Source organism: Argiope bruennichi, chromosome 1 (genome assembly GCF_947563725.1).
Source record: "Argiope bruennichi chromosome 1, qqArgBrue1.1, whole genome shotgun sequence".
NCBI lineage: Eukaryota > Metazoa > Arthropoda > Arachnida > Araneae > Araneidae > Argiope > Argiope bruennichi.
This window is the reverse complement of record NC_079151.1, coordinates 122,941,765-122,969,154: the sequence shown is the minus strand read 5'-3', so window position 1 is coordinate 122,969,154 and position 27,390 is coordinate 122,941,765. Positions and strand designations below refer to the sequence as shown.

Here is a 27,390-nt window from a genome sequence, read left to right as displayed (position 1 = left end):
TTACGTGACGAAATTGAGACCCTGATCCCCCTCAAAGTAGAGGCCTTGAGCCTTCACACGCTTAGCCCACTGATCCTTCCAATTCCCTTTGGAATGGTGTTCCTCTCCGTTATCGCGTTCTGCATTGTCCCTTTTCTATTCTCAAAACAGATCCTTACAATGGTATCTTCAATTTGGAAGTCGCAAGGAGCCGTATCTGGAGAATAGGGAGGTGGGGAGACGACTGCAATTCCGTGTTTCGCCAAGAAAGTCTGGATCAGGTGTGACCAATGAGCAGGAGCATTGTCATGATGCAAGTGCCGGTTTTTCGTCGACCAGAGGTCAGGTCTATTGCACAGAAATGCATCTCTGAGTCGGTGTAAAACTTGTTGACAGTACTCTTTAGTCACTGTTTGTCCTTCCGCTGCGTATTCGTGATCCCTTCCACCGATGTGTGGCCATTTTTAAATCGGTGCAAACCGCTTCTTCACTTGTGTTATCCCCATAGACATGTCTCCAGACACTTGCTGAATCTTACGAATTGTTTCGCTTTGAGAGTCACCAAGCTTTTTAAAATATGATGCAGTATCTTAGCTCAACTCGTTTAGTCATCTTGAGAGAAATGAAAAATCCGAAGAACACTTATGACAGCACCTTACTCAGAGACTAGCAGGTAGCGGTTGACACACTCGAATACGGAGAAAAAAAATTCAAGAATGCTCAATAAGTTGTCTTCTTCCACTGAGCACAGTGGCGCCGCTCTGGCATCATTACCGTACGCAGGAAAATTCAAGGTCGGATACTTTTTAGACATTCCTCATAAACATATTGTTCACGAATAAGGGTTGCAGGAAAATGGAAATTTATCTCCTCTTCAAGAATTCCCTCATCACTCTAAGCTGATCAACCCATCTACGAGATCTTTGGAGGTTTTCATCCATTTTCCTTACAATGCATTCTTCTCCTATTTATATGCAGCCAAAATTATTGTGGTTATCACGTTCGTAAGATCAATGATAGAAAAAAATATGCAGAAATTGTCTGGAAATCTTGTTATAGGAAACATTGTAGCATCTAGTCTTTCTAAAAATAAACAACATAAAAGCGTGTTTTTTAGATGATGATGTCTCTTCCGCGTTACCATGGAAAGAGGGTGCAGTAGCTTCTGAGGGTAAAGACCCCTGAGCACCCGAGGGCAGAAGTCTGACTTCTAGCTCATATGAAGATGAAACTTACACATTTGCTAGCACAACCCTTTTTTACAGGGGGGCACATTCACACACCTTACAGATAGAACACAGACGAAAAACAACCATGCCCAAACAGGCATTCAAACCCGGGACGCCTAGATCACGGGAAAGACGCGCTACAACTAGGCCAGGACGCCGGCTGTTTTTTATATATACTAATTTTATTTCTGTACTTTTTGTAAATTTCAATAAATGTTACAAAATATTTTTAAGTGTATATTATAACAATAATTTCCATGGTTTTAGTTACAGCGTTTATGCATTGTCTTATTATGACAGAATTTTGTATATTTTTCTTGATTTCGCTTATACGAAAAATATCGAGGGAAAGTACCGTAGCAGTCAAAATATTCGAATTTCTCCGTGTTAGGCCTACTATTTTGAAAAAAAAAATCTTTGGAATTATGTCGTTTGTCGTGAACGCGATAACTGAAAAGCACATTGAACTATACAAATGAAATTTGGTATATGACGCTTTCATCAAATTTGTAGCTTTCTTCCCAGTTTTAAACAAAATCCATTTAGAGAAACTTTGTCTGTGTAGATATCTGAATATGCGTTAATACAGCAACTACAAAACGAGGAAAACTGAAATTTTATAAATTTGGTTAACTAATTTAAAATCTAAAGTAGATATGTGTCAAATTTGAAATAAAATCGGTAATTAATCGACCGTCTGTCAGTCTGTCTTTTCACAAGCCCACAATTCGAAGTCGCAATGACTTAAACAAATAAAATTTGTTACGTAATCTTATAACTACAATCATAATTCTGTATTGATTTTAATCGGTCAACAAAAAGGCATCCAAAATGCACATTTAATTCTTTAATATTTGTCTACTAATCTCATGGCAACCATTCATCGCCAAATACCACATGCTAATAAACTCATTCGTAATTGTTGTCGCCAAATTCATATGGTAAATAATGCAGAAATGCATTCATTAGGGAGTAAATAAGAAAATGTCTAGAAGTACATTCATTAGAGTACTTCTAGACATTATTAACCAACTAATAAATAAACTTATTGGAAAGTTTATTTTATAATTAAGAACATTTTTGCACGTTATGATAATTAATAACTAAGAACAAATTTTAAAAATAATATTAACATTGAAGTATCAATATTAAGTGTAAGATTTTTTGAACGATATAGACTCAAATCTCCATTAAATTTTTCCTGTTTCTTATACGAAATATACGGAAAGAAATTATAGCAAACGTAAAAAAAATTCGAGGTAATTTCAGCTATTCTCCACAAAACGCTCCAAATCCCAAAACCTTATTTTTGGAATAATCTCTCTCTCTCTCTCTCTCTCTCTCTAATTTTGAAAGACTTTTATTCTCAGAAAATTTGTCCGTCTGTCCGAGTACAAGAAAAAATGATAACTACAGAGTTGGATCAATAAAATTTCGTACATTTGGTTTTAACTTTTAAAGTATTGATCCGATCAGATTTTAAACCCAATCTATTAAAAGGTTGTCCGTCAGGCTATCCGTACCTCCACAATCATGTAAACGCAATAATTCCGAAACGCAGCTACTTAAATAAACAAAATTTAGTTCAGTCTTATTATTATGATCTCAGTTACATAAAATTATTACTGTTATTCTAGTTCTGTTATTTGATTTCAATAGATCGGCATTGGTGTACAGTTGTGGTGGTAACTTCATAAGCCTCTTAACAGCCTCCGGACTAGAGTGGTCACTTTTGTCTAGTAGTTAAGTTACGCGGCTGCGAACCCAAGCGTCGCGGGTTTTGTCATTGGCAATGCAAGTTTCCACGTTGGTGACCCGTACGTGATAAAAACACGCACAATAATAAGCTATCACCACACAGTAATTACGAAATATTAACCGTTGACGTGAATTTAGTACTTTTATTCAATCTATCAGGTCATCCATGGCTAGTTATTTAGCGACTCACCTGGAGTGCGGTTATTAACATCTGAAAATCGAATTAGTATTTTAGATGCTTTTTCCCAATCGATTGAAACAAGAATTTGTTAAAAAAAGCTAAGCTTACAGTCATAAAATCCCACACTAAATATAATATATTTTACTTATTGCATTTTTCAGTTATCGTGTTTATATATTTCTGAAAGTACAGACAGTTCACTCGTCATTGGATTTAGCACAAAATTTGATAGGTGTATACACTCTAGACTTTAAATCTATGTGCCGAATTTTATCTATCTAGCTCTCTTCATTTCGTAGTTATCGCGTTAATATATACGAGCAGCTAGACAGACAGACTTCCTCTGAACGGATTTTTGTCAAATTTTGATATAATTCTACAAATTTGATGTAAAGATCGTATACCAAATTTCATCCGTCTAACTCAGAGAATTCATGAGTTAACTCCGTGACAGACAGACAGACATTTTCCAAAAAGGTGTTTTTCGAACTCAGGAAGGTCTGAAACGTGAAGATTCGACAAAATCTCAATTTCGAATTTTTTGACGATTACTATACTTTTTTCTATACCACATATACCAGAAAGTAAAAAAGAAAAAAAAATGGTGAATACTTCCAAAATCTTCTCGAACAGATTCATACTCATTAACTTTTCGTATATTACCAATGAATTATAAAATAATTACGGTGTTCTCGACCTTTTGAGTTTATAAATACGAGCGGCGAACAACAAAAATAATTTAATGAAGAGATATAGAACGACAATGCAAAAAAGTTCTATTTAAAAAAATATATAATAATAAATAAATAAAATAAATAAATTATTTTTAATTTCATTTAAAAAGAATTCGTTGCGTAATATTTCGTTCATCTAAAAAAAATTGATTACGTGAGCTTAAATAAACAAGTAAAAGCAAACGATTCATACACCAGAGACAATAAATACACACAGCATGGAAATATGAATTTCAAATGAATTATTTATTTATTTTTACTCATTTTCGCTTTTGTTTACAGAACTATTTAATTGAAAAAATGGTTTAATCCATGTTTGTTTAGAAAAAAAACATTTCTTATAAGAATGCTCTCTTTAAGATCGTTCGTTTGAGATAAACTAGGAGAACAAACAAAGAACGGGAATTTTAAACAGAATCTTTAAATACTTCAAAAGATAGTAGCGAACTAGTCCTGAATCCCGATGGATAGCCCCAACAAAATTCGGCTTTTGTTTTGAAAAATATTTGCATCAGAAATGATTAATTATTATTAGAAATAGAATTAAGGTATCATACTTGATTTATAAATGAAAAAGGTGTAAACAAAATAAGGCATATATAAGGAGAAACCCCTCAAGTAGGCAATAATGCTCAAGAAAATAAAATAAAAATTAACCGCTTTTTTTTAATTCCCATACTACGATGCATAAAGAATATAAAATTTCAACTTAAATAAGAAAAGGAAAAAAAATTTGGATAATTTATAACAATATCCATCTTAGGTGAAAACTGATAAAAACTGAAGTATCCAAAAACAGGAAAAACTTAATACTAATCATAGAAATATCTCTACTTATAATAAGGAGAATGTGTGAGTGCGTGTGCATCTATCTGTCTATTTGTGTGCGTGTTGACGAATATGAAAAATTCTTTTTGGCCGATTTCTTCGAGATCTTCCAGAAATCTACAAATTTGGTGTTAAAAATCGCACATCAATTTTTATACATCTCCCTCAGAATGTTTTTTGGATTATTGAATCTATATACAGATGTAATTCTAAAAATGACTAAAAATGACAGATGTAATTCTTTTCTGACTTAGAGAGGTATAAAACGTAAAAATTTGTGAAAACCTTAAAATTGAATTTCTTTTACCAATATAGTACACGGTGTTTAAAAATGAATATCAAAACATTGCAGGGCTATTAAAAAAACAAAGAATAGCCTACTTGTTCATCAGAAATTGCACATAATAGTTGAAAGATTAAATTCATTCATTAAATTAACGTTATAAGTGTTCATTGCAAGCCCAAAATTCGAACGATACTGAGGTGATACGATTTTATTCCAGACTCTTTCAGCATCTCTGATGTGATGCTTTGAAAACTTGAAGGTATGCATTGTGTTAAGTTTGTGCGGGTTGAGGTTCGAACTCGCAACGTTAGGGTTTATAGCCGAGTAACATAACCACTAGTCAAAAGAGTACTCTCTTCTCCGGAAGTTGTTATCTGGCTTATAATATTACCACCACAACAGTCCCCCACCAGTGAGTCGGTAGAGTTTATTGCGCCAGTTATGGCGAGCGACGAACGTTGATATCGCGCCAAGTGTTATGGCGGGCGACGGCGAGTGTGTGTGAGTGGTTGCTGCCGGTAGATGGAGCCACGACAGCAGAACGAAGGATTCGGTAGTTCAGAACCAGGGTCACCAATGTGCAGGTTGAGGTTCGAACTCGCAACGTTAGGGTTCATAGCCAAGTAACATAACCACTAGACAAAAGAGTACTCTCTTCTCCGGAAGTTGTTATCTGGCTTATAATATTACCACCACAAGTTTATCAACGTCAGTTGGTAGCGAGGGGGACAAACACCTGTCGTTAGATAGAGTTCCAGAAAAAAAAATCTAGTATCCTCATTACGAATATTTCTTACTTTCAAAGCTTCACACCAGGCATGCAGAAAAAAATTGTAGGATAGGTATATTATTAGATGGCTTTCGATATTCTTCCTTTTTCTGGAGAAACTTACTCTGAACACTTATAAATGTGTTGGATTTATACTTCTAATTTTTAATTTCGATTTTTAATGAACAACAAGGTTTTCTTTTCTTTTAACAGACCTCTAAAATAGGGATATTCTTCGATAATCACCCTGTACTTTCTTTTTGCATATTGCGCATATGAGAAAGTAAATAGCTAACATGTTCTTATTTCGTTTTCTTTCCGGTGCTGAGGAAGAAATAAATTAAAACTTTAGTGGATCGACCATACATTAGCATCCATCCATGACTTGAACGATCATCCATGCATGTAACAGTTAAGAACATAATTTTCGATGCCAATGCACATTTACAAGAACAACTACTGAATAGTATCTTTAACAGACCTTCAATCATGTAAAAATTAGAAGTACGCATTTCAGGAAATACCACCGCTGAAGTACGTTCCGACTTATATATATTGTTACAAATCTGTAATTTTGCTACCCGGCATGAATAGTGCCATCGTGAGAAAGACCGTTGTAAGATCTGTGCTGAGCAGCTGCCGCGTCAATGACCTGAGAGCTTGGCGACTTGGCGACGAATTTGGCGACTAAATGGATAATAGTAGAAAGTTCGAGAACTTTCACGATCCATCCAGTGATAACCGAGATACACCCATGTACGCCGTGATTGGTCTGAAGATTCTAGCCCCGCCTCCCGGAACTATAAAAGACGAGCACTCTGAAGCTGCGAGGAAGTCGTGTATATCGTCAGAAGTTGTGTGGATCGTCAGAAGTTGTGTGGATCGTCAAAGGTTGTGTGTGTGAGAGGAGTCGGAGTCGCCGACAAATAAGAGAAATTAGAGGATGAGACAGCAAACAAACTGCTGAACTATAACAATTAAATGTGCTGCGTCATTACGATTGATCGACGGTATTTTTCTGTATAGAAAAATTTTGTAACAATATTCCGATTCGTACCTTTGAAGGCTAAAAATTGCATCGCTTGACCTGCTAAATAATTATTGTAAATCCCTGATAAGTACGCAGTTAATCCTTCATATGACGAAAAATACCATTTAAGTAATACTGATTTCTTCACAAGATGATTATTTTTTTCTGAAAGTGGTATTTTTCCCGTTTTCAAGGGTCATAAATAAATCGCCAAACTGTTGGCGATTTTTTTTGTTGGCGATTTTGCGAAAATAATTTAAATGTCGCCAACGGCCCTCGGAAACGGGAAAATACCCTGGAAGTATTCAAAAGAACAATAAGCGCGTAACTCCAACAGCACAAAGTAGATACCAACTAAGAGCAGGAATTAAAAATCTTTAATTATTAATTAAATTAATTGTTATTTTAATTAATTGTAAAAGGTTTTTTTTCCTTGGTTTATTCTGAATTAAAACTTAAGAAACGATGCAAAAATGAAATTGGAAAATTGATGGTGAAATAATTCGGTAAATAAAGGTAAAAAAAATATGGTCCATTGAATATAGTCCATCAAGATTATATGCTTTTTTAGCAAGGGTGGTGACAGCAGTGATTCCTGACCCCTTTGTCGAGTGTGACACTCCCACTTCTATCAAGGCAGGAAGTAAATATTGAAAGAAATTTTCTTGGAAAAGAATAGTTGCAATTTTTCTCCTTTTGTCAACTTTTCTTATTTTATCAGAAGAATTACGAAATTTGTGCAGAATCAAACGCTAAATCTTGGGTACTTTTAAGCATAAAAACTTTGATACCAAAGACACGCTTAGTTTTGGTGCATTTCTTTACATAAAATAACACGATTTTTGTAGAAGAAAATTTGTCGTGTTTTTTGAGGACGCAAGATACATCTAAACATCAAAAATTATTACAACTACAAAAATACATTTCTCGAGTTTGTGACGCAAAATGAATAGCATGATAAAAATAAAAGTTTACAAGATGAACGAGTTAATAAAAAAGTATATGCATGCAATTAGAGTCAACGTATGTATCAGAAAGAAGCTTTGTACATTTCATATCGTTAAAAGTTGTATACACAGAACAATCTTTCAGAATAGGCGTTATGAGATTACATAGTAACAGGCCAAGAAAAGTAGATTTGTATCATATAGTAAAAAATCTTGATAAAAAAATATCCAAGAATCCGAATTTAATTGCACTAATACCATTAGAACCTCTTATCATTAATATTAGCTGTCTTAATAATGAAAAGGTCTCTCTCTCTCTCTCTCTCTTTCTGTGTGTGTTGGCGATGTACAGGCCAGAACACTTGATCAGAAGTGAACACGCACCCTGAAGTGACTTTTTAAAAATTTTCAATTAGAATTTTAGTTAATTAAAAATTAAGCTGAATTTTATCGTTTTTTCGTCATAACTTCCAAAAATATTATTGCACAAAAATTCATTTTACACCGTTTCAAAATTTTTTAAAAAGTTGTCTTTTCAATGATACCATATAAATTATCGTACAAGGTTTTGCTGAATTTTGGCAATTTTTTTTTTAAATTTTTGTTTGATTCTAAAAATACATTGTTGCCCTGAATTTCGAACCGTTTTTCACTGTTTCGTCCACTAACAGATCGCATGATTTTTTTTTTCCTTATTGAAAGTTAAAGCAGTATTTTGTTTGATATCTGTGTACTTTACGAGATAAATTAAAAAATTGAAATTAAAATTCCACAAAATTTATAAGAAAAATGAACGCCACATTTATATTTTTAACAGCATCATTTTTTTTTTATTCTAAAAATACATTGTTGCCTGAATTTCGAACCGTTTTTCACTGTTTCATCCACTATCTGATTGCCTGATTGTTTCCCTTCTTGAAAGTTAAAGCAGTATTTTGTTTGATATCTGTGTACTTTACGAGATAGATTAAAAAATTGAAATTAAAATTCCACAAAATTTATAAGAAAAATGAACGCCACATTTATATTTTTAACAGCATCATTTTTTCTTCTTTGATTCTAAAAATACATTGTTGCCCTGAATTTCGAACCGTTTTTCACTGTTTCGTCCACTAACAGTTCGCATGATTTTTTTTCCTTATTGAAAGTTAAAGCAGTATTTTGTTTGATATCTGTGCACTTTACGAGATAGATTAAAAAATTGAAATTAAAATTCCACAAAATTTATAAGAAAAATGAACGCCACATTTATATTTTTAACAGCATCATTTTTTTTTGTTTGATTCTAGAAATACATTGTTGCCCTGAATTTCGAACCGTTTTTCACTGTTTCGTCCACTAACAGTTCGCATGATTTTTTTTTCCTTATTGAAAGTTAAAGCAGTATTTTGTTTGATATCTGTGTACTTTACGAGATAGATTAAAAAATTGAAATTAAAATTCCACAAAATTTATAAGAAAAATGAACGCCACATTTATATTTTTAACAGCATCATTTTTTTTTTTATTCTAAAAATACATTGTTGCCTGAATTTCGAATCGTTTTTCACTGTTTCATCCACTATCTGATCGCCTGATTGTTTCCCTTCTTGAAAGTTAAAGCAGTATTTTGTTTGATATCTGTGTACTTTACGAGATAGATTAAAAAATTGAAATTAAAATTCCACAAAATTTATAAGAAAAATGAACGCCACATTTATATTTTTAACAGCATCATTTTTTTTAATTCTAAAAATACATTGTTGCCCTGAATTTCGAACCGTTTTTCATTGCTTCATCCACTATCTGATCGCCTGATTGTTTCCCTTCTTGAAAATTAAAGAAGTATTTTGTTTGATATCTGTGTAGTTTACGAGATGGATAAAAAATTGAAATTACAATTCCACAAAATTTATAAGAAAAATGAACGCCACATTTATATTTTTAGCAGCATCATGATGTCATGGGACTGATATCCATGAGAAAATTTCATGTACTTAATGAGCGGAACATATGTAACATAACTGAATTAACACATCTTGATTGTCTGGTAATTCCACGGTTTTAGGGATATGATGCTATATCTAAACGATTTAACTGAAATTAAAGATATCCAGTATATCCGACAAAACAGCTGATCGCCAAAGGTGACTAGTAAAGAATAAAATCAAAATTTAGAAATGAAAAGTTTTAGCAACTCACTTCAATTATGAAAAAAGTAAAAATATATAAAATCTTTAAAGAATGTTTTGTTCATAAAATTTTTTCGAACAAAACTCTTTTTTATGTTCATCATAAAATATATTTCAATGCGCATATTCCTACGTATTAGTGTCACAGTGAAGAAAGAGATTTAACTATGTATAAAAATTAAGTTTTCTCATAAATTAAGTTTTGCATTAACTAAATCGTTAACAAAATAAATTAGGAAAATTAAGTAACTCAGTAAAATTAGGTTGGACTAAAGCATTTTCATATAAAGAAAGGGATTTATTATGACACCTTTCCTTCAATTGCAACAAAATTTAAAAAAAAAATACCTGAAACGCCGAATAATAATTTATATGGTTCATTAATGTTTTGCTCAAAATATTTTTCGAATGAAATTATTTGTTAATTTCTTCATAAAATATTCTGTAAAACCGATGTGCATTTTTCTACATGTAAGAATCGCCGTGATGCAAAAGATTTAGTTTTTCTAAAATTTGATGCCGTTATAAAGAAACACTCAATTGTACAATAATTACAATTTTTTTCGACATAGAAGTTTGTAATATTCTTTTTATAAAACAAATTTTTTTTCGTATATTTGACTTAATATGTTAAAAAAAAATATATATATATAATACCAAACGATAATACCAACAATAAGAGTCGACATATCTTTTGCTCAAAACATTCTTTTCGAACTAAATTATTTGCAATATTTTTCATGGAATAAATATCTTTCAAAATCTATGCACATTTTCCAACTTATCAGTATCCCAAGCGATTTTAACTTCTCAGAAATTCAGTATTGCGCTAAACAAACGCACCAGAATTTTGATTACAACTCTTGTAAAGTTGGGTTGGTCTTGGTGGCAGCTCATAAATCATCTTCCCGAGTAACTGTATCGATCTTCAAGAAGTTCATAAAAGAACCGTTTAGAAAATCCATTAACCAAGCATTTCTCGCATTTGTGCCGACTCGTTGCCATGGCTACCCATGAATATTAAAGTGTCAGTGTCTGTAAGAAATTGTCTAAAATCATTGGCTGTTTCTAAAAATATAACGATTACGACAAATCTCAAAATGCATCTGAATTGTTTCAAGCCTAACGCATGCAAATGAAATTTAAAAAAATAGCTAATATATATTTTATAAGATTCAAATTATAAAAGTTTTTTTTTTTAATTTTTAAAATAATATGAGATCTATTAAGTTCCGAATCGGAGATTCAATTTTAAAAGGATCGATATTGAATTGTTGCATTTTCGTATATAACTCTTCAGCTTTTATGATAGCAAGTTTTTGACTAAAAATACAAAAAAATTTGTGATGCAATTAGCGGTTTTGCATGCTTTCGAAAAAACTACCCGTTTTCTAAAGCTTCAAACTATAGCTTGTAGAGCATCTTAAATTCTTAAAACTTAAATAATACTCCAAGCAATTTAGAATTCCATCGGCTTGTTTATTCTTTCAACATAACAGCGTATCTTACAAACATTGCCAGATTCCAGAAGGTTTACAATTGATCATCAGCTATTATACAAAAAAATAAACGAAATAATATTAACAAAATATGTTTATCAAAGAAAAAATCGTTTGCTTTTACTTTTTAATAATATTTTAACAAATAAAAATAATAGCAGTTATAAAATGTCTGAAAAGGAATCGTTTGCTAAATGTCTTTTTACAGATTTAGATTATGATATTTACCGAACAAGCGGAATTGTTCTAACCTCGAATTTATTGTGTATTTGTGCAATATGGTTCATTTAATACTTTGCTTTAATATTTTTGCTTTTAAAAGGGATTAAAATATATGCATTTTAAATTCCTTCCTGTTCACTGATTGACTCTAATAAATTCTCACATAGATAAAAAAAAAAAAATTGAAAGATAGAAATTCGCTCGGGATTTATTGATTTATTTATTTATTTTTTTGCAAATTATTTTTTTAGAGGAAACATTTACGTACGAAACACATATTATATATGCATATTTTTCAATCTTACCTACATATGAACTGTTCATTTAAATAAAAAAAAATCACGAATGCATTTAGTTTAACCTGTTATTCGAAACAATCTGATATATTTCAGTATTCGTTTTACAGTTTATCTGTTATTACTTATATTTTTGAACTTACACTCAGTTTTACCATGGTGAAATCGGGTTCGAGATGGCACTTTATGACATTGTCAGCATGAGAACAAATAGAAAAAGACTAATAGTTTGTTATAAAAAATGCCATTTTTTTTTTGTGCGTAAAATCCCGTTTTTTCAGGAAAGACACTTACATATAGCCAAACTGAAAAATCAAAAATATCAAATATAAATATATAAGTAAACAAATGAAGTAAAAAGCGCGACATACTGTACGACCCACACTTCAAAGCGGAAGCTGAATATACTTATTCTAATAGTTAGCTATAAAAAAAATTGTGTAACATTCCGGTTTTTCAGGAAAGGTACCTACATAGATAAACTTAAAAGGCAAAACCTTATCTAAATATAAAATTTGACCCAAATCGTTAGAATCTTTTCCGAGATACACCAGATGAATTTATATATATATAAAAATTGCTCGTTTAAAGTTATAAGATTTTGGCACCAAAATCTCAAACTAAATTTCATTTATTTTGGTAATTTCACTTTTCCGTTACCTTGTTCATGTATATCGATAGAGAAGCATGGGATTTTATCATACACGGATTTACTTCAGAATAATACAAATATATATGCGTTTTGCGTAAAGACCATATGATTTGGATAATAAAGACCATATAATTCTTCTTTTAAATGATGAAATATGATGCATTTATTTCTAAATTCATATTTTTTATCGTACTTTTTACTTTCTTATGCATGAAGTATAGAAAAAGTATTGTAATCGCTAAAAATATGAATTCGAGATTTTCATGAATCTTCATGTTTTGTATCTTCCTCAGCTTAGAAATAAAATGTTTAGAATTGTGTCTGTCTGTTTGTCTATCAACCGGCAGGGAGCATTATGGCTCCGAAGGTTACTTTCACTCCAGAGGGTTACATTTATGGAAAGGTCTACCTGTCTGCGACATAGATAATTCATATACGCTGTGAGCAAGATGGATGGAATTTGGTGCATAGATTTTACACCATATTTGTAGATTCCTATAAAATGTTCAACAACATCTATTTAGAAAAAGTCTGTCTGTCCGGTTATTCGAATATAAATTAACAAGATAACTACAAAACGAAGAGAGATAGACAGATAAAATTCACTACATAGATGTAACTTCTATATTGTAGACACCTGTCAAATTTTGATCTAAATCCAACAAGAGTTTGAGCGTCTGTCTGTCTATACTTTCAAAGGAATGCTAAGACGATAACTCAAAAATGCAATGACTTAACTACTCAAATTAGAATATGATTACAAGTGTAGTTCTGTGTTAAATTTTTGTTTCAATCAGTTGGGAAAGCGTATCTAAAACACAAATCTGATTTTGAGATACTATTAACCGCACGCCAGAGATTAATCGCCAAAAAAATTCGCTAATGATTACGATGGATTGAATAAAAATGCTAAATTCACATCAAAAATTTATATTTCGTAACTATTGTTTGCCAATGCCATGGAAGGCGCTCTCTTCCTTATCCAAGGTTCACATTTTTTTCGCCGAAGGGGGGGGGGAATAGCACCTTTATTGAAGAATATGGGAGTAAGTTTTGGGAGACCACACCCACTGGTTATTATGAAATTCAGAACCTTCTTTCCTAAACGTTATGCGCTCAATGCTTTGAGTTAATCACTTCACTTGGCATTTATATTCACAGCTATTTAAAAGCCCTCGGTGGCCTTGTGGCAAGGTTTCAGAATCGGAGAGTTTCAGGTTCGATACATAATTCCATCAACGGATTATCGCATAAGCGGGTTTGATGCAAACTAAATCAGTTGGTGTCAAATATCCCCCCCCTGCTGGTGTGGTGCGAACTCAGGTGTCACCTCACCATCTGACTTCGGTCCAAAATCACGAGGTCCATCCCAAAATAGTCTTAGTGTTGCTTTAAAACGAGACGTTAATATAAACTGAACCAAGCCAAACTAATCACAGCTATTTAATCGGAATTGCATAACCAATTCTATTCAATATACATTACTTATCAAAGACTTTGGGATATAACAACATTCTAGAACTTCTAGATTTTCCCGTTATAATCTCCAGGGAAAAAAATCAATACTATGCAATTATGTTTGTTTATCCTGGTGAATAAAAAAAGAATAATTCAAAAATTAAACCAGTCTGAGAAATAAAATACGGTACTAAGCATTTTCTTTTTTCCTTCCCTCCTTTTTTTCTTCCTTTTTTTAAAAAAATTCATTTTATAAAATTATGGATTTGCATCAAAATTTGGATGATATCCACTTAAGGGTAATCTGTCTGTCCTTCTATGTGCATCTTCAGTCAATTTAACAGCCACATGAACAATAATAAAGAAGTAATTAACCTTCTATTAGAGATAAAACAAGACTAAAAGACTTCATTTTTAAGTAGTTCTTATTATACTAATAATAACATTATCTTTATCCCTGCCTATTAACTTTGCGCTTTAATTTTTTTAAAAGTTCGAACGCATTTCTCCAAATTCTTTAAAAAAAGAGAGAGAGAATGAAGCCCGCTGCAAAAATAAATGAGGGAATTTATTATAAAGTTAATTGCCTAATTAAAATTAATCAAAAAAATCTTAATTAAAATGACTTTATTAATAATAACGTCCATCTAATCAAGAATGTAATAGCAAACTTTATTAACTAATTATAAACCTGTTGAAAATTAATTAGAAATATGTTTTTAGGAATGAAGGACTGCAATTTATAACCCCGTCATGATGGAGTTATAAATACATAAGCATAAAACATGAGCTGACACTGGCGGCAGGTAAAACATAACTTAGTAGGATTAAGCTTTTATTTTGAACTTTGTATTTTTATTTTTACTTATTTATTTGAAAGCACTGTGATGACTAAATAAATGGCACACAATAGCTTCTATTAATAAGCATTACATTTTAATGATTTTTTTTCTTTTTAAAATTTATAATTGCTCCTCAGTTTACCTTCAGTAGAATTTACTGTAGAAATTCCTTTTTAGAAACAAATTTGATGCTTCGATTAATCACTCTTTTGTTATTTTTCTATTTAAATTAATACAATTATTCACATTACAAGACTTGGCAAAAGAATATGCGACAAAAATAATACCGATTTAATATGAAAACAATGTATTTTTTTACCCTGTTAGCTTGTATGATTAAAAAAAAAAAAAAAAAAAAAACTTCTTGAAAATTAAGTTCAAAATTAAACATAAAATTCACATTCAAGCATATTTTTGTAAGCTATTACTGGATATTTTGACTAATCCAGAAAAATTCTTAATTTTTGTGAGAAGATCCTGTTTTAAAATATTCAGATTATTTTTCCCTGAACATTTCCATATATTGATTCTCTTATAAATTGTGATGGAAAATTATTATGTTTGTATGTCAACAGAACAAACTCTCTTTTTCACAAATATCACCAATAAATTCTATATACATTTAAAATACAGTCTGTAGTGAACGCTTATAAGCCAGTTAACAGCTACGCTACACGGACAATTGCTTTTGTATTGTGGTCATGTCACTCGGCTGCGAACCACAAGGTCCCAGGTTCTATCCTCGCTCATCACAATCCGCCACAAATCCCTCATCTCCAATTTCGTCAATTTTTGTTTTATATGAATCTCCATGACTTCTGACCAATGATCGCCTATTCCCCCCTTTCAAATTTCAAAAACACTATTCCACTAAACATTCTCTCTAGGGGAAAAAAACATCAGCATAATCGTCCAACCCAATCACTATACTGATTTTTCCACTTTTATTTCGTTTGAAAACTTTTGACATTTAAATACATTATCAATGGGGTTTTTTTTCCCCTATATAACGAAATAAAACCTTGACACAGTCCATAGCCTCAATGGCTAAACTCTTTTTGTGTGCATATATGACCAATCAAAAGGCTTTGTGTTCATGGTTTAAGTATAATTTAAAATAGTGCTTTCATTTCTTATAATAAAATCAAGTTCTCCAAAATGACTTGGCATTATTAAATAAATGTCATTTATCATTGGCGAACCGCTATGGAAGGCGGTTAATTATTTGTAAGATATTTTATATAATTTGCGAATAATTTTTTTTTCATATTACTTTTCTATAATTCAGCTTTAGTTATTGTCTTTAACAACTGTCTATTTTGAGAAATTCATTATCTGTTAATATTTTAAATTAAGTAGATTTTGATGACATATATTTGACTCTATCTGGGCAAGAATTTTTGAAACATTTATTTTTAACATTTCAGAATATTTATAATAATGAATTATGAACTAAGGACTGAAATGTAATAAAAAAATTCCCCTTTCAAGTTCACTGATAAAAGTATGTTCTAAAAATATAATTTTTATTTTATATCTTTATTCGAATGTTGTTCTTTAATTAGTTTTAGAAAGAATTGTGCTAAAAAACTTAAAATCATATTAAAATTAGAAAACCTATTATAGCAATTTAATTTAATTATTTTTAAATATTGTCACAGTATATTTTACACATGTGCTGCTTTAAGAACAGCAAACATTTCCCTGTTATTATGTAGCTTACAATACAGAAGGCATCTTTTAATCCTGCATATTCAGTGCCATGCACGTATTGAATAAGCGATTTTTTCAGAATTAGTGAATATCAATAATATTCTAATGTGAATACCAAAGAAAAATTAATAAAATGCTATATAAAATAAGCTAAGATAAATGTTCGAAGACAAAGAAAAAAAATTCCCATCAACAAACTGGAAAACAAAGATACATTGATTCCTTATCATTTAAAATAATATTTTAAAATATCTTTTGATACTTTTACAAAAACTATGAAATAATGTATATTGAATCAATCATAAATTATATCTTTATTGTATAGAATAATTCAATATTCATTGCCATTTAAATAAATAACAAAGTAACAAATATTAATAAAATATAAACAGTTTATTTCAAAGTTTAAAATATATTATTAAAAAGCTTTGAAGTCTTTAAGCAAATGCCAAAAGTCGCGAAATGTTAAAAATTTATCGTCTGAATTTTAAACATATTTGAATAAATTAAGTATCGTTTTCAGTTATTTTTCGTTCTATTAAATGCGGAGAATAACATTTTATGATAAAAATTAAGAATTTATCGTTTGATTTTTCAATTATACTGGAGGAAAAATCGTCTGCTTTTCCCAATTAATATTGGAATTAAGATCTTCTCTAGTTGCAATTTTTAATACTTCATTTATAACTATTAAATGGAATAAAAAAGGAATTTATCATCCGTTTTTTTATCAATCTTTTGCTAAAGTTATAACGGTTCTTTTTTAATGTAGTTTGTTCTCAGTAATGCGACAGATAACAAAACTGCTAGATTAACAAAAACACTGGATCAATGAGGTATTACACTAAAGTATTTAAATTACTAATTTTGTTAATTAATGACAAAATTTATGTATTTAAATTACTAAATTTATGTTTCTTGCACAAAATTATATGGAAAATTATTGCATAATATAATTGTATACATAATTCAAAATTTGAGCAGCAACCTATTTTATACTTTGGCTAGGTAAGTAATATTCTTTTAGTAAAATACTTGATCATTATAAAGTCAGTTTCATGAAAAGTATTTTCAATGACCGGAATAAATCAGTATTGGATAGCAAAGAATTTATTCTAATAGCCTTTCATTACATTTAAAGAAATCTACTATAGAAGAAAAAACAAACACATGCCAAATTCAAATGTCTTGTCCTAATAATTAAAGAGGGTTCTGGCTCTTTATATTGTCATGAAAAAAATACAATTTTCGAAAATAATGTGGTTTATTTTGAAAGTTGAAATAACATCAAAAAAACAAGTTTACATTCTCACTTTGAAGATAAAGTTATTAATAAAATACATTCAAAACAAATAAACTTTAAATAATGTTGCCAATAAATATCCATCTCCTTTATTTTTATTTAATTAGATTTCAGTTGTTGTTTCTAGTAGCACTTGTCATAGATAAGCCTACTGACTTCAGAGGTGAGTGATTTTAAGCCAAGGGTGCGTCTCTTGTTTTTTCAGTAGCGCCATCTAGGGCCAAGAGTACATACATACGTCACAAACCTTATTATGGGGCGGACTTCGTTCATGCATTATATACATTCAACCACAGATCATAATTTATACCTGAACCAGATAACGATCACCTCTGATCTAGTATCCCCAGTGATATTACTCTCGACATGAAGGGCTTTGTGACAACGACATATTTATGCGTGCGCCAACCACCACACACACGCAGAGTCTTCGGCCGGTGGGGTTCGAGCTCGCAACCCAAGGGAAGCGTATCCAACGCCCTACCAACCAGGTTATTCCGCCCCAATTAGATTGCTTCATGTTATTAATCTTTAGACCAATGCATTTAAGCAATATCAAAGTAAGGAAAAGAAGTATGCTTACTTTTTTAAAGATTATTTATTAACTTTTTTCAAAATGGTTAATACAGATAATATTTAAAATAGCTGAAGTATTAAAAATCACTTTTTAGCCCCTAACTTCTAAACAATCGCAGCTAGCGAAAAACATTTAATACAGAAGTTGTCAGTCTCAATGAGACTAACTACTTTGTGTAATATGATCTATTCTTCTGTTTTCAAATGTAAAGAAAAAAATTAAAGTTTCAACATTTACCTCTGAACTAGATCACGTCTACGAACTAATTCGAGATTTTTATTTACGAATTCTACAGAGTTCGTATTTACGAACAGTTTTTCGTACTTTTCTACAGAGTATTTCATTTGTTGGATTCAGCAAATTTTATAAATGTAATATTACGAATCTATAATATTGCTTCCATTCCATGATTAAAACCATTTGAGAGCTGGCAATTTAGGTTTAACAAAATTGGAGCGTTAAACAATAGAACAGCGTATTAAAGCAAGATTTCAATTAAATATAAATCACAGTTTTTTTTCTTTAAATTGTTATATTTCTATTGAATCGTAAAGTACACAGAATAGGGCTTATGGAATAATACATATGGCGAATGGCCTACACGGCTTTGCTGGCACGTACGCCTTATTTTGATGAAATTTTCCATTGCCATTTGCATAAATGTGGCTGAATTTTGTAGAGGCTGCGTTGAATTAAACCCTTCAACACTCGAGTGCTTGTCAGCACTTTGGCATAGATCTTTGACTTCAAATTACCTCATAAAAAGAAACCCAAGGTGCTAAATCTCGCTATCTAGAGGCGGCCAATTCTCAAATGTTCAAACTATAGCCGCCAGACTTTCATTATTTTCGAAATACTGTTTAACAGTGAAAACACTTTGTTCTATCGTGTAACTCTCCATTTTTACTAATCCTAAGCTATCAGCTGTCAAATGGCTTTTAGTAGGATTGCCAACACTTTACTGTACGAATGGTGTCAAATTCAAATCTTGTATTGGGACACCTATGGGACACCCTTTATAAAATCTAATATATAGACTATCATTAGTAAGGCTTAAATCTTGATAAAATTAATGAATGTAAATAATTCGGGTGATTATAAAATCAGTAATCGCTGAATAAAATGAAACATGAACGATTAGATTTGTGTCGTATTAAACAGATCTAAATGTGTCAGCAAAAACATTCTGTTCATCTATTATTTCCTTTTTTTTTGAAATATACGATGAATTGCTATATGACAGACAAGCGGATATCCAGAAAATGTGAAACATTGTATTAGTGCTATGAACTATTGCATTAGTCAAAGTAAGGAAGTTGTCGCAAAAATATAATCAATTATTGCAGTTAATACGTGTTTGAAATAACGAACTGCGAAATGAAATACAATAAAGTTTTATTTGGGTTGAAAGTAGCGCGAAAATATATCCCTTACGAAAGATCGGGTTCTGAGAAACGAAATTTTAATTGATTTTTTTTTCCTTTAATAAATTAGCTTCATTTGCGCAATAAATTCAGATCCATCTCGTGATATTCCCAGAATTCTTTATAAGATGATCTTGTATGTGCTGTTTTCAACATTTATTATAAATGTATTATGAAAATGGCACCTTTTCAATCTTTCCTAAAGCGGTATACTTGTTCAAAATATCCATAATTTTTTTTGTCGTACAGGGAATATAATTTTTATGAAGTAGATTCTTTAACTGCGGTAAAGATTTTGATATTAAATAGCTATGTGATACAAGCGCAAAGAGGTGAGGTGAGTTTAAACAGCGTAAATTTTCTTTTCGAATCAAACCTCTCGATGTAGTCTTGGAGTCTTTATTAGTTTTAATTCAAAACCGTCATTTCCTTGTTTTGTTACATTTTTGAGTATTTAAAAATTATAAGCATCTTCTTTGTAAAGAAAAATCAGTTAGAGTTTTCGAACCTTTTTACCGAGACTTTCAATAGTTTTTCTAGAATTGAAGGATATGTAAAAATAAAATATCCAAATTTTACTTTTGTCTGAGTAGATTTTTTGCAATAGTACCCGAAATACTTCATTTTATTTTGTCGTATTTGTATATCTATCTCTACAAATAATAAAGATGAAAGTGTGGGACTTATGTATATGAGTGGGGGCACATTACAACGCATATCGTTACACCATAACTACCATATTCAGACTTGCTGAAGTGTGGGACTTATGTGTATGAGTGGGGGCACATTACAACACATATCGTTACACAATAACTACCATATTCAGACTTACCATAGAAGGTGAGTATTTGCATCTTAGAGCACCATACCCTTGAAATTGAAATCAGAATTTTAATCAATGAAAACTTAGCCAGATTTTGAAAGTTTTTTTCACCATAATTTCTGTAATATTACAGCACAAAAATAGTTCTTGAACCATCTTAAATTGAAACCATCGAGAGTGCTATTCCCACAACTTTCTTGCTTGCTCTCTAATAAACTTATCATGGACGCCTTGCATGATATTGGCGTACAATAGTTACGAAATATTAACCTTTGGCGTGAATTTAACATTTTTACGGAATTTATAGTGTCATCCTTGACGAGTTTTTTTTCAGATTATTAATAGTATTGTGGTGAAAGCTTATAAGCCAGTTAACAGCTACGCTACACGAGCAATTGCTTTTGTATCGTGGTCATGTTACTGGGCTGCGAACCACAAGGTCCCAGGTTGCTCATTACATTCCGCTCACATTGGTGACTTCGGAAGATGAACCGTACAGCTGCTGTGGCGCCATCTACCCACAGCAACACATAGCCGTCAGACTCACTTGACGCAGCAACAGCAACCACTCACCCACACAAGCTCGCCAACTCTTGGCGCTACTCAAATGGGTACAGGCGCATTAGAATCAACAGCTAATTCATCACCACTCAACAGCCATATCGTTCGTCTCACCTCCGACTCACTGGAGGGAGAGTCTGTGGTTAAAGCTTATAAGCCAGTTAAAAGCTAATCTACCCGAGCAATCACTTTTGTATCGTGGTCATGTTACTGGGCTGCGAACCACAAGGTCCCAGGTTCTATTCTCGCTCATCGCAATTCGCCATAGTATCCGAAAATCGAATCTGTATTTTATACACGTTTTTCTTAATGGATTGAAATAAGGATTTAACACAAAACTGCACTTGTAGTCACAAATTCCCATATCAAATACGATATATTTAAGTCATTGCGTTTTTAAATTATCGTATTCACATGTTTCTGAAAGTACCGAATGACATGCAGTAAACCCGTTATTAGTTTTGGCTTAAACTTTGGTAGGTGTATAGATGTTTAAATTAACTAGTGTACAGAATCTTATCTATCTAGCTCTCTTCGCTTTGTAGTTACCTTGCTAACTTATATAAGAGTACCCGGACAGACGGATTTAACAGATTTTACTCAAAATTTGATAGAAATTTGGAAATTTAGTGCAACCGTGTCAAAATTTCAACTGTCTATCTCAGAGCGTCTTTGAGTTATCTTTGTCACAGACAGAGAGACATTTTCCAAAAATGTGTTTTTCGAACTCAGGGAGATCTAAAATGTGGAGATTCGTTAAAATCTGGAGCTCGAATCTTGATGACGATTACAGTACTTTCCCTGTACTACTTATACGAGAAAATAAAAATTATCCTTACATGATCCAACTTAGTAGTCATACAAAATTTTCCCGAATTGTGGCAAATTTTTGAAAAATATTTTTCGTGGAATTTTTAACAATGGTTTTTATTGATGTCCTGATCTGATTGAGACAGAGAGACATTTTCCAAAAATGTGTTTTTCGAACTCAGGGAGATCTAAAATGTAGAGATTCGTTAAAACCTGGAGCTCGAATCTTGATGACGATTACAGTACTTTCCCTGTACTACTTATACGAGAAAATAAAAATTATCCTTACATGATCCAACTTAGTAGTCATACAAAATTTTCCCGAATTGTGGCAAATTTTTGAAAAATATTTTTCGTGGAATTTTTAACAATGGTTTTTATTGATGTCCTGATCTGATTGAGACAGAGAGACATTTTCCAAAAATGTGTTTTTCGAACTCAGGGAGATCTAAAATGTAGAGATTCGTTAAAACCTGGAGCTCGAATCTTGATGACGATTACAGTACTTTCCCTGTACTACTTATACGAGAAAATAAAAATTATCCTTACATGATCCAACTTAGTAGTCATACAAAATTTTCCCGAATTGTGGCAAATTTTTGAAAAATATTTTTCGTGGAATTTTTAACAATGGTTTTTATTGATGTCCTGATCTGATTGAGACAGAGAGACATTTTCCAAAAATGTGTTTTTCGAACTCAGGGAGATCTAAAATGTAGAGATTCGTTAAAACCTGGAGCTCGAATCTTGATGACGATTACAGTACTTTCCCTGTACTACTTATACGAGAAAATAAAAATTATCCTTACATGATCCAACTTAGTAGTCATACAAAATTTTACCGAATTGTGGCAAATTTTTGAAAAATATTTTTCGTGGAATTTTTAACAATGGTTTTTATTGATGTCCTGATCTGATTGAGACAGAGAGACATTTTCCAAAAATGTGTTTTTCGAACTCAGGGAGATCTAAAATGTAGAGATTCGTTAAAACCTGGAGCTCGAATCTTGATGACGATTACAGTACTTTCCCTGTACTACTTATACGAGAAAATAAAAATTATCCTTACATGATCCAACTTAGTAGTCATACAAAATTTTCCCGAATTGTGGCAAATTTTTGAAAAATATTTTTCGTGGAATTTTTAACAATGGTTTTTATTGATGTCCTGATCTGATTGAGACAGAGAGACATTTTCCAAAAATGTGTTTTTCGAACTCAGGGAGATCTAAAATGTAGAGATTCGTTAAAACCTGGAGCTCGAATCTTGATGACGATTACAGTACTTTCCCTGTACTACTTATACGAGAAAATAAAAATTATCCTTACATGATCCAACTTAGTAGTCATACAAAGTTTTCCCGAATTGTGGCAAATTTTTGAAAAATATTTTTCGTGGAATTTTTAACAATGGTTTTTATTGATGTTCCTAAAATTCAAATCGTTTTCTTTGTTTCATCAGACATTTAATCGAATGATTTTTTTCTGCTACTGGAAACTAAGAAAGATTTATTAAGAACTTTTAAAGAATTCTTTTTTTCATATATGTGTGGTACATTAATACATTATCTACATTAAAAATAAATTTACAGCACCGTGGCAGTTGGAAGATAGATAAACCAGAAAATTATGTTTTGGTTAGAGCTATGACGTCATGGGACTGATTTTCACACAAAAGGTTCACATAGTCAAAGAGTTAAACGGAACATGTAGAAGACTATTAAAATAATATGTCTTTTAATGACTTGGCAATTTGATGCTGATAAATAGTTTATTGACAAAATCTTAGACACAAAGTTATCTAAGATTTTGTCACTAATAATTGAAAGGAATTGGAATTAAAAACAAAAAGTATACCGATCGAACCAGTTGGTCATCTAGAGAGGCTAGTTTACTAATACACGTAACAAAAACAAAAGCAAAGTCATTTCTTGATTTTTAATGAACAAACTAGCTTAATTCTCATGATACTCAATTTTAAATCATAAATTTAACTCGATTACATTTCATATGATTACCTCTGTTAAAATAGTTGACGAATCTGTTTTATACGGATAATAAAAGAAATCATTAATGTTATATTCATGTTAAAAGATGACTCAGATTACTTTTTGAAGTACAAAAGAGTACATCTTAGTCTATTAAGCATATGGTATTATGAAATATAAGTCATTTAAAGTAATTAAATATTCTGAATATAAATCTGGAATGAAGCCGAAAAATAAAAAAAGACGTAAGAGAAATTCTAAAGTTCGATAAACTTTAATCTATACTTATAACTAGCAGACCCGGCCACTCGTTGCTGTGGCTAAGGTTTCTGTTATATTACATAGTAGTAAATTATTCAAGGGAAACGGTAGGAGAGCACCAATCATGGGGACCACCATGCTTTTTTACACAGATTCCATTTGTAAAAAAAAACATGGGGACCTCCATGATTGATTTTCTACTACCGTTGATATTGAGCAAAATCAATACAAAAAAAAATTAAATTTCTTTATTTTTTGTATTCAAGTTTGTAACAAATGAGTACATTACAAAGTTGTTAGTAAAAAACAGGTAACACTTAAACTTATAAATGAGGTAGGTAGGGCAGATAGTTTTAAATCTTTGACAATAATGTTTATTATTTTGAATTATAAATACTTTTAATTTCAATTTAATTTAGCACTAATCGGTGCACAATATTTTTGGTTAACCTGTCTTTAGCTAACACAAATAGATTTGACGGTTTTCCTACACGTGAACATGCAACATATAGTTGCCAATGAGAAAAACATGGATTTTCCAAATCTAAACCACAAATGGACACTGTTTGGACATGAGACTTATTTATAGACATGGCAAAAGCTAAACGAATTGGAAACTGTAACATTTTGAAGGGTATCGTAGATTCTGATGGTATCATCGGAATACGTGGCAACAGGACCACTTCTCCTTTAAACTTTCCAGTTAAAATGGTAGCTTCAAGTACATTTCCGGTGATCTTTTTGATGACCAAACGCGTACCGTTGCATAATATCGAGGTGGATTTAAATTACGCGGGAGAATAATAGGTGAACCAATCTTTAATCGAAGGTTATGTGGTGGCATTCCAGGTATATCTAGTGAATTTAAAAATTCAATTGGAAAATTTACACTATCATTTTCATCAACAACAGTATCGATTGATTTAAAAGACATCAGATCGCCTGGTAACAACTGTTGTATTTGGAAGTTAATTTCGTCAACATCAACATTTTTGGCTGCCAAAATAGCCCGATCACTGAGCCAATTATGATTCAAGTAATTACTCTGTATATCCGGAAAAATACTCTGAATCAATTCATTTTTTCCCTGAAGAACAGTGCAGAAATTGTCTGGCAGTTTAATGCATTGCGTATTTGGTTGCAGTTCTATTTTACCGTTCCCAATATCTAGTAATTGTTCAGAAAATATTTGTGCTGATGGATCATTTTGCAATTGTACCCGCATGTCTATGGCCAATCGAAGTGTTTCAACACTTCGCCATAAGAATGATTGTTTTAAACATGCATTAACCTCATACGCGAAAGTAGAGCGAGGTATAACCGGTAAGGTCTGACGGAAATCACCAGACAAAAGTAAGATATCACCACAGAAAAGTTTATCATTGCCGTTTAAATCTTGCATAGTTCTATGCAATGCTTCGATTGAATATTTGTGAGCCATTGTGCACTCATCCCAAATTATGATTGAACTCTTACGCAACACTGCAGCTATTCCACTATTCTTTTTTATGTTACATATTGCGTTTGGTTTATTATGAATGTCCAAAGGCAGCTTTAATGTTGAATGTGCCGTTCGCCCACCATCTAGCAAAGTAGCCGCAATGCCTGACGATGCAACTGCCAATGCGATTTTCCTTTGTGACCGTATTTTGGCAAGAATCAATGATATTAAAAACGTCTTACCGGTTCCACCTGGTGCGTCCAAGAAAAAAAAACCGCCTTGCTCAGCAGCAACAGTCAGCATAATCCGATCATAAATAATTTTTTGTTCTGCTGTCAATAATGGCTCACTGTTCCCGATAATTGTTGCTAAAATACCATGGTCATATTGCTTTTCTCGTTGTAAATCGGTGTTGACTAAGTCGGTAGCTGGGCGATCAGGTGATGGCATACCATAATGATTAAGTGGTAAATTTGAAATTAAAACACATGAATCCTCGATCAGCATTAACGCTTCATTATACATCTGTGGCGTATAATCAATGTTTTGGCATTGATCTGTTTGTCTAATTCGGTGCAATATGTCTTCTGTCATACAATTTTTATATTTTTCCCACAAAGTTTGTACTTGCGATGGATAACATGTCATCAAAATAATTGCAAACAGCTGACGAATGTTATTGGGCATTGATGTTAACGCAGCATCAGCAAGCGTTAAGTCCCAATGGTTATCGTCTTCTAGCAAATGCAGTTCACGGCATGCATCTTGGTATGTATTGAATACTCGGCCATTAAATGTTCGCAAAAATTCAAAAGACGTTGGTCCGGGAACATTCACCAATAACAAACGTAAATAGAAGCACTCACGTTGCTTCGGATGTACCGTGTAAAGCCGCCCCAATGTCTTAGCTTTGAATATGCCTGTAATGGAAGGATGTGTTTTTCCTTGTTTTCGTGACTCCCATTTTTTACCAGATTTGTTCCATGTGAAATAACGTGGAACATCACTATATATCAATGTCTTTGCGAATTGGCCAAAAATATCAGATTTTTTACACAATGTAAAAAATTCAGTTAGTGTCGTTTTTGGAGCCTCAAGCGCTCTTTGGAAAATATTTTCTTCAGTGAAGTATACTCGTTGACCGTTTTCAAGATGTATTGCTAGATGCTGGACAGAAGGGTCTCTTTCGTGTATGGGAAAGCTAAGAATATGCCAAATAGCTTCGTTGCTGCTAATGTATCTACCCATTTGGTATCGTGTTATTTCGTCATTTTTATTTATATTTTGTACTTCAAATATGGCCAAATCACTGCCTTTATTTACATATTTACAAATGTATTTAATTGATTTTACAGAACTGCAAAGCTCGACATTGATATGAGCCTCATAAGTTTTTGAAAGTAATGGTGAGTATGGTACCACCCACTGATTGTCAAATTCTACTTGATTTGTAAAATTCGGCAGTCGCATTGTGAATGTGTGGCCACCATTATCAGTATTTCTGCGGCGATACATTGGATAACCATCAATATCCGTGATAGTGTCATTCGTATACGGCTTTGGGAAATTTTTCTTGCATTTTCCATTTTCCATGCACGATGACGTCAT

The 27,390-nt window shown here is 31.9% G+C and overlaps 1 protein-coding gene across 1 annotated transcript; it reads right to left on the bottom strand.

Moving 5' to 3' along the window:
* Window positions 1–27,390, bottom strand: LOC129974946 (uncharacterized). Its single transcript, XM_056087761.1, has 2 exons — window positions 25,633–27,390; window positions 1–135 (listed from the first exon to the last, which is right to left on the bottom strand). The coding sequence occupies exons 1-2, from the start codon at window positions 27,388–27,390 to the stop codon at window positions 1–3; spliced, it is 1,893 nt and encodes a 630-aa protein (XP_055943736.1).

What these genes read in the sequence shown, in the direction of transcription:
- LOC129974946 (XM_056087761.1), bottom strand. Translation starts at nt 27,390, where the DNA reads ATGACGTCATCGTGCATGGAAAATGGAAAATGCAAGAAAAATTTCCCA. An exon ending in GCTCTACTTTCGCGTATGAG is followed by an intron (nt 136 to 25,632) that starts GTTAATGCATGT and finishes TTTTGAGAATAG; the next exon opens with AAAAGGGACAATGCAGAACG.